Below are 9,055 nucleotides of genomic sequence, written 5' to 3'. Positions count from 1 at the left end.
GTTCCACCAGGACCATCAATGAAAAAAGCTCCTGATTTATTGGAATATACTCTTTCAAGAATTATGTCATATGTCCTTTTTTGTTCAACATTTAATTTGCTTTGTAGATGTATATCTTCTTCAGAGACTATTATATTTGTTTCGAAATATATTTCTTTGGCATCATTTGTTGTTTTACAGAAGCTAACATTTCCAAATATATCTTTGAATTCATTTATGTTATGTCCCATTGAAAGTAGAACTTCATTGATATGATTTAAAACTAATTGGTGGATATCTTTTTTTGTAATAGTTGAAATAATTTTAAAATCTTCTGACATACAGTCTTCATATTTTTTCCAAAGTTCTTTTGGGTTACCAGGATTACAATAAACTAATAATGTTGCAAATAATCTTCTTAAACTATAAGGCATTTGATAGCTTACATCTTCAGACAAACACTCAATTAAGCTGTTATCAAAATGTAATAAGCCTTTTTTTTCTGCAGCTTCTCTAAATGTAGCGTAGCATTTTCCATCGATTGTACGTAGATCTTCGTAGGATTTTGGTCTTCTTATGTTCATTAGAAGCAACCTAAGATAATATCTTTCTCCTTCGGTTGGATGACATGTGACAATACGTCCAATAGTAAAGCGTTGTTTTCGACGTGACCACATTTTGTATGATGATGACCATACAAAGTGTTGGGGAAACTCTTTATATAGTAAATTAAGATTCATAGCATCGTTATTCATTTTGATCATACGAAAAAATTCTGTTAACATCGTTTTCTTTATCATTGGATTGTTTATTATTTGATCGATAGTTTGGTTTTTTTTAAAGAAACAAATTGTTGTCCATCAAGATGCAACTGTAATTGGCAAACACTTGGAGTCATTTCACTTATTGAAAAAGCAAACAGACGCCACGCAGCTTCTGGAGGAGAAACCCATCTAGCAGATTGGTATTCTTTGATTTCATCTATTTCTACATTAGTGTCATTATTATGCACAAAGAATGCAATTTTGTCATGTCCTTTGCAAATATATTTGTAAAATGTATTTTGATAACCTTAATGTCAGAACATATTTCAACATTAATATGACAACCGAATTTCTTGAGTAAAAATGGATTGTACGGGACAATCCAAGAATTATCAATGTTGTGTCCTCTAAACTTTGATTGGTGTGATCATTTTTGGTCTTTTGTAAAGTAGGATACGAATTCTTTCCTTTGGTTGTTTGTTCAGTAAGTTGTTTTGGATATTTAAACTTACATTTTCCTTCTTTTTGCATGCAAGAATTTGAAGGCTTTAAATAGCCACAAGGACCATGGATCATGTGCTTGGTCACAAGTTTGTGTAGATTGATGATCAATATGAGGATCAGGTAATTCAGCGCATACAATTTTATCATATGATTGTGGTGTTAGCAATTTATATCCATCCATAAGTATAATGAGAAAATGGGCATGTGGAAGACCTCGTTTTTGAAACTCAATTGTATACATAAAAAGCTGCAATCTTTCCAAATATGTTGGTTTTTTGAATATTTGTTTTAAGTTCTTCAACTTTTGCTCTGAATACTCTACTAACTAAATCAGGTCTATTTTGAACTTCTTCCATTGACTGTAAATGTTCTTGTATTTCAGGCCAATAAGGATTACAAGTCATCGTCAAAAATATGTCTGGTTTTCCAAAATGTTGTACCAAAGCAATGGCATCCATATATCTTCGACGCATATCTCTTGGGCCTCCTATGAAACTACCAGGAAGGAATTTTTGTCTGCCAATATTGGAAGCATCTCTTTCTCCTTGCCTCAATAAATCAATAATTCCTTGAAAGGCTTCAACTCTAAATAGATCCTGATTAAATGAAAACAAAATCTAATCTTTGTGTCTCAAGTTTGATATATTGGTCAACTATGTATTGTTGAAATACCCTTCCAGAATGTAAAGTGTCATTTGGTTCTTCATCTCTATTTGAATTTTATAACAATAATATTCACGACAAGAAACAGTTTCTCTTTTTCTTAATCCTTTTGATAAAACTGTAGACTCAATGTGAAGGAGTGTATCAATAGAAGCGATGTTTTTTATACTTGGTAGTTGCTCAGATTCACAAGAAATTTGGTTTTTCGAATAATTATATGTGTTGTTGATTTTTTTAATACCACAATGCCAGCCATTTTGACCATAAGGAAACAAAAGTGGATATTGCAATGGGTCATAACATCCGTAATAATAATTGACTAATTCGCTTTTGTTACTATGAGTGTAAATTCGAATATGTGGTGTGAGAATTTTATCATTATTTGATCTTCAATCCAAATTGCGCCAACTTCAGATGCAGTTGGTAAGTTATATGTTCTTTGGTCTAAATTGGAACTTGAGTTTAGAGCAATGTAAAATTCAGATAAATTTGGAACAACTGTTAACGACCTAAGAAAAGTAGAATAAGGATTAAGTTTGAGCATATCCATGAGTTTTGTAACAATTAGCTCGTTAAGATTATCTGATAATGTCATTCGATTTGTTAGCTCATTTTCATTATCATAGAAATATAATTGTAAATTTTTTGCTTTTCCTGTTGAGGGTATCAAATCATCAATGAAGTGATACATTTGTCCTTGAACCTTAAATGTATATATGCCACGATTTCTCTTTGCTAATTCTTTATCATAACGTACTCCAAGTGAAGTGAAGGCAAACATATTATTGTAGGCTCTACTATAAGTGCGAAAATGTTGACATTCTTTGGAGTCAACCAGGAACAAATTTCGCAACTCAGTAGGCATCCTATGAGAAGTTAGTCTAATTGATCCATTATCACAACAAAAACCTGGTGATTCATATTGAAACCTTTTTGCTACACAAAATTTGCAATTTGGAACTTTCTTTAAAAGCAAGTAATCTTTTGGCACTAAATTATCATTTTGTAGATTGATTTCTAAATTATTTCTACCTGTGCAAGGTAAAAAGCAATTATTTGTTACATATAAAGTGAAAAGAAGACATTGTTTTTAATGATTTTGGGGAAAAGAAGCATACCTTTATTTGGAGAATGTGTTGAAGGTAATTTGCTTGCAACATGACATGCAGCTGATGTTGATCCTAGTATGAGGAATAGAAATATTTACAGATAGCTAGGTAATTATGAAAAATGAACAGACTCAAAATAGTTGAAGTACTATTTTTGAACTGACCTAGTTCAAAGCTAGATAAGCAACCGACCATATGTTCTCCTCTAGTTGAAGTACCTGGTACGTTTGTAGTTAGTTGAAGTGTGTAACTATAGCTCTAGATATTTACAACAGAGATTTAACAAAAGGAAGAAATGAATATGCTTAGCTAACATTGCTGAGGAGATAATGAAGAAGTCGTAATTGTAAGAGCAGCAATACTATTTGATTGATGAAGGTTTTTTTGTCTTTTTGATTCAGCCCTTTTTTCTCTTAGCTGGGATAGAAGTGATTCTTTACTCTCCGGTGACATTTGTGCATATCTAGTACGTCGGCACAAATTTCTATCAGAAGTTGGTTCCTGGGTAGGCACATTATCTCTATTTTCTTCTATTCCTGTTTGAAGTAATTGATCATTTCTATTTGACCGAATGGAAATATTTACAGATAGCTAGGTAATTATTAGAAATGAATATAGGGGAAATAGGTGAAGCAATATCTATGAACTGACCTTGTTTGAAGGTAGATAAGCAAGTAACTATATCGTCTCTTCTACTTGAAGTGGATGGTACATTTGTAGGTTTGGAAGCTGCAACAACAAAATGAGGAAAGTAAATCTATTAAGAGTAGGTCAGTTGAAGCGTGTAACTATAGCTATAGATATTTAAAAGATAGTTTTGGCAGAAGGAACATAAGAATATGCATAGCTAACCTTGTTGAGGAGATAATGAAGAAGTGGTAATTGTAAGAGCAGCAGTACTATTGGATTGGTGAAGGGTTTTTTGTCTTTTTGATTCAGCCCTTTTTGCTCTTAGCTGGGATAAAAATAACTGTTTTCTGTCCGGTGATATTTGCGCATATCTAGTACGTCGACGCAAATTTTTGTCTGAAGTTGTTTGTTGGGTAGGCAGATTATTTGGATTTTCTTCCATTCCTATTTGAAGGTGGTGATGATTTGTTAAAAAAAATTAGAATGTAATGTAATGTAGCAAATATACATAGAAGTGACCAAAAAAACCCATGTGCCAGCATGAGCGTAATATGGAGTAATGACAAACATCATATAAGCATTATAATATTTTGATGGAAGACATAACATTGTATTTTAGAATAAATGTAAGAGAAGTTATTTAACAGAAGATGTTTTCACAGTTTGAATTGTGTTTGGTAGTTCAAAAGGCATATGAAGAACTTTATGTTGCTGCGAAGGATGAATCTATTCGTATTATTGTGCTGGACAGTTTTGATCACTGGAAGAATGGGAATGGAAAACATAACTTCGTTTGCTTGTCTTGCACCATCATTAAAGCAAGATAATTATTGCAAATATTTAATCATGTTTACATTTGGGAAAATTGAAATAATTAGTTCATCAATGAGTTAAAGTAAAGAAAAAGTAATATTGTATACCTAAGGAAATTGCAGAAACCATATTTGCTATGTAACTATACCTACATAGCACCATGATGTGACTATAAAATATAAGCTAAAGGACATTTTTCATGTGGCAACAGACTGATATTGACATTAAGGTAATTCACCCAACTCATTAATGCAACAGACTGATATTGACACTAAGGTAAACAAAAAGATAAAGATTGTGGCAGCATAAGCAAATGTGACTTTTATGGTAGGTATAAATCATGAGAGATGTTATACTAATAGCTATAAAGAATTTCTACAGTGTTGATAAAATTAGCTGTTCAAATGTAAGTTCAAAAACATTGTTACCTGAACTGGATTTCTGTTTTCTGTGTTTTTGGGAGAGCTTTGAACAAGCAGAAACAGCAGATTTAGTAATTTCCTGTGAACAAACAAATCAGCCAATAAATTAATAAGTTTCATAGTAGTTTGTGTACAATTTGAAGAGGTTTATTAGATAAGACCATAAAGAATTGCGTGGAATGAAACGGAGAAGGGAGGAATGAGTTAAATATTCGGAAGAAAGCTGACATTACGTACAACTGGGAGAAACAAAGGTCCTAAAGCTGCTGTATTCGTTTGCAGAGGAAGGCAGAAAAAGTGGACAGGGAAGTTACAACCAATTACAAATTAAACTGTGTGTTCCTTTTAAGTGTGTCTTTTCATTTGCAGATGCTCATATATACACATGACTATTTGACTACTATAAGTGTTTAATGCACAAATTTGTTTATCAAAGCTGTGAAGAAGAAGCTACATCAGCAGAGTTGAAGTGATTGAGGTTTGAGCAGAAACATTTGGTGTCATACTACTAAATGTGCAAGTCTGTTGTATAGCCAATTTATCATTTGAAGGCTCCATTTGCTATTGATGTTACATTCGGTTTTTTTTTTTTTTAACTATCTTCTATTAGCGGCTAATGTTAGAGCCAAATTATCGTAGCTTGTTTAAGCGTACAACTGAAAATGCGGGCAACATCCAGATTTGTGGGGCCAGCGGTAAAATGATTCCATTCCCAAATGGAACGGAACAAAGAGCCATGAATAGAAGGCATTATATTTTTGGTTATACATGCAAGAATAAGCCAAATCCATAAAGCCTAAAATTGAAGAGTTTGTGGCAAATGTTTGCCTGTAAGCTGCTCTTCTATCGACAACTTATATAGAAGTGATACCGAGGATGAACAGTTTTAGCAAACACTTTGTTTGCATGTTAAATTCAGTGGTCTACCTCATTGTTAACCGCGAAACAGGTCAAAGCAGCGGAAGTAAAGCTACTGCGAAAATGAAAGTAAGGGAAACTATTACCAAAGAAATCTCCCTAGCTGCACTGCTTCTTTTTGTTATTTACTTTTTTCGCTGTTATGTAAGTATAATATGTATTTGGATTTTATATTGTAAAGATATTTAATTGTGAAGGAAGAAATAATAAGCGAATGAAACAAAGTAATGATAAGCTTAGAAGCAAGTATTTCCCTACAATGCTAGGCCTAGCAGTTAATGAGTTTGAATAGTCATTAACAATTTGGACTATCCTGGAAAAGAGAAAGTCAGACAAACTTTAAACGATAATTAAAACAATTGAATGAAAAGTGATGCACAAAGAGTGGAAACTAAATCAGCAAGAGAAGTAGTAAATTAGCAGAAGAAAGGAAGTACTATAAATTGGTGGTAGTAGAATTATGAGAGACTTTCCTACTGGAGTGAATACTACCAATGGGCGAGATAACAATTCTGACTGTATTTGAATTTTTTTTGTTAGAGGCAAAGTAAAATATGAGAGAATAGCTGGTGGTTGTATCAAATTGTATAGATCATGGGCGAAGACACATAAGATACCTGCGATCACGTGTGGGATGTATGTGAATGTTGTGGAGTGGCTAGCCTGTATATAGAGTTTGCGTGGGGAAGTTGAAGCAATCCCTGTAAGCTGGTGATAATGAAGAGGCTCCTGCAGACCCTGCTTAGGAGCATTCAATTTAAGGGAATTGAACATGAACGAAGTTACAACTACACATGGAACAACTGAAACGAAGTATTAAATATATTACATGAAATATTTGGAGCAGGTAATGATTTTTAATACCCACTGACAATTTGTAGTATCCTGAAAACCGGAAAATTGAATAAAGGCGAAACGATAATTAAAAGAGTTGAAGTAAAAGTCATGTGCAACCACCGGTAAGTAAATTAATAACAGAAGTACTAAATTAGGAGTAGAAATGAAGCAGGAAAAATTCATCCTAGTACCATTATGAGAGAGTTTCCTACTGCACTCAATAGTACAAATGGTTAAGATAAGAATTCTGACTGTGTTGCAGATTTTTTTTGTTACAGGTGAAGTAGAATATGAGAGAATACCTCGTGGGTGTATAAAAGCGTATAGATGATGGGACAAAACATATAAGGCACCTGCAATCACGCCTGCGATGTCTCTGAATCTGGTGGAGTGGCTAGCATGTATATACAGATTGGGTCAACATTTGAACCAATCCCTCTAAGGTGGCGATAATGAAGAGGCTGCTGCGAAGCCAGCAGGCTGTTCTGTATCACTGGTATTTCTAGCGTTGAGTTGCAGCCAATTACCTGTGAAATAAAGTGAGTATTTACGAATATTTAATTTCAGGAAATTCAATATGAAATAAGTTACAAATACATATGGGACAAATGGAAAGAATCATTAATTATATTACATGAAATATTTTCTTTGGTTTTGTTAAGGAATTTGTTTGGACAAGTATTTAGGGAAAAAAAGGCAAAGACATATAGAAGCTCTGAATACCGAACATGCGGGGATACAACATATGTGACAAATGACAGTATGTTTAACCAGGGAAATTGAGGTGGCATTCTTGGTATAATGTGATTGAACCAGCAGAAATATTCCATCCAAATAGTCTAACCTATTGATGAAACGAATTGAAGCGGGTAACATCAGAAGAACAATGTAGAGCAGGTAATACATTCCCATCCTGTTAAGCACGGGGAATATTGACACACAGTAAGTACAAAAGATGTAACACTTTCATCTTCTATAATAGATTTTTGCAACAAACAATCTATCTACTTGTCCCAAATATTTGTCAAACATTTTATTTTGACATGCGTCTCTCTGTCGAGTTTATCTGTAAATATGCAGGTCGAATTTATCAAGAAAAATGTAACTTAATTAACAGATACTTTAACAATTATCAGCAGTGTTAACTACATATTGACAAATTTAATGTAAAATTGTTATGACCAAGTAGGGACTGTGGTGGTTCGATGGTGACGACAGTGCAACAGACCAATGCATGCAATTATTGAGCAGAAGTTTGCAGCACACACATAGATAGAGTATAATATGGCTTAATATGCTCCACAAAAGAGAAATTAGGAATCGGAGAAAGAGGAAAACAGAAGACAAATTAGGAATAGGAGAAAGAGCAAATGATGGAGCAAACCTGTAAATTTCACTTAAAGGAGGAAGAAATACCTGCGCAGGTCTTCCGAAACAAAGAGAAATGTTGACGAAAGCTTCACAGACAGATTTTAACTCTGCAGACAAACAGAAAACACTAAGCAGCAGATGGATTCGCCATTGAAGAGGTCAGAAGTAGAAGGAAGAGTTGACAGAATACAGCGAGTTTACCAAGGAGGACAGAAACTTAAAGCATGAAGAAGCAGCTGCGCAGCTCGTCGGAAACAACCAGAGATCTTTAGGAAAGCTTGAGAGACAGCTTTAAAGTGTGTAGACAAACAGCAAAAAGTAAGGAGCAGACGGATTCACCATTGAAGAGATGAGAAGTAGAAGGAAGAGTTGAGAGAATAGTCGGACTTTACGAAGGAGGCGACAATTAGGGTTAGAAATTGGTCAGGTATAGCAAGAAAGTTCTAGAGAAAGTGGTTTTATTTATTATATTGATGTACAATTAGTACTACCATTAGTACAATACAAAGATGTAGTGTTGGTCCTTTCTAAAATGTACAATTAGTACTGCGTTTAGTACAATCAAATAATGCAGTGTTGATCCTTTTTAAGTCTCACTTCTAAATAAGGGTAATATATAAAAGGTTAAATATGTAGACTGACACGTCCTTTAATTTGACATCAAAAGCATGCAAAGATGTTGACTATATTAAATACCCTTTCATGCATGAGAACAGTAACATCTTTACATTCGTTTGGAATAGGATCTAAACCAGGTTATTCTTAGATTCTAGGAAAAGAAATATTGTCGGCTCCGTTCATTTTTATTTGTTCAGTATATTAAAAATAATTGTTTGATTTAATTTGTCAGTTTAGAAAATCAAGAAACAATTTATCATTTTGTACATATTTACCTTTGCTATTGAGTATTATTATTATTCATTTTCAGCATTTAGATGACTTATAATTAATAGAAGTGACATAAAATTATGTTTCTGTTTATTGTTTCTTAAAAAGTACACAAGTAAGTAAAGATAGACAAAAAAGGTAAAAAAACAATATATTA

The 9,055-nt window shown here is 33.3% G+C and overlaps 1 protein-coding gene across 1 annotated transcript; it reads right to left on the bottom strand.

Annotated features, from left to right (window-relative positions):
* Positions 1-1,474: 1,474 nt before the first annotated feature.
* LOC107058457 (uncharacterized) lies at positions 1,475-8,581 on the bottom strand. The gene is made up of 12 exons (XM_015304178.1): positions 8,212-8,581; positions 8,056-8,117; positions 6,993-7,166; positions 6,420-6,540; positions 4,891-4,963; positions 3,872-4,093; positions 3,671-3,748; positions 3,334-3,555; positions 3,184-3,237; positions 3,029-3,091; positions 2,248-2,942; positions 1,475-1,843 (listed from the first exon to the last, which is right to left on the bottom strand). Exons 6-12 carry the CDS (start codon positions 4,089-4,091, stop codon positions 1,475-1,477), a joined length of 1,701 nt encoding a protein of 566 aa, XP_015159664.1. The 5' UTR covers positions 4,092-4,093; positions 4,891-4,963; positions 6,420-6,540; positions 6,993-7,166; positions 8,056-8,117; positions 8,212-8,581.
* Positions 8,582-9,055: the final 474 nt, after the last annotated feature.

The sequence above is a fragment of the Solanum tuberosum genome, unplaced genomic scaffold, assembly GCF_000226075.1.
Source record: "Solanum tuberosum cultivar DM 1-3 516 R44 unplaced genomic scaffold, SolTub_3.0 scf00511, whole genome shotgun sequence".
NCBI lineage: Eukaryota > Viridiplantae > Streptophyta > Magnoliopsida > Solanales > Solanaceae > Solanum > Solanum tuberosum.
The sequence above is the reverse complement of the archived record's forward strand: the minus strand, read 5'-3'. Positions and strand labels throughout refer to the sequence as shown.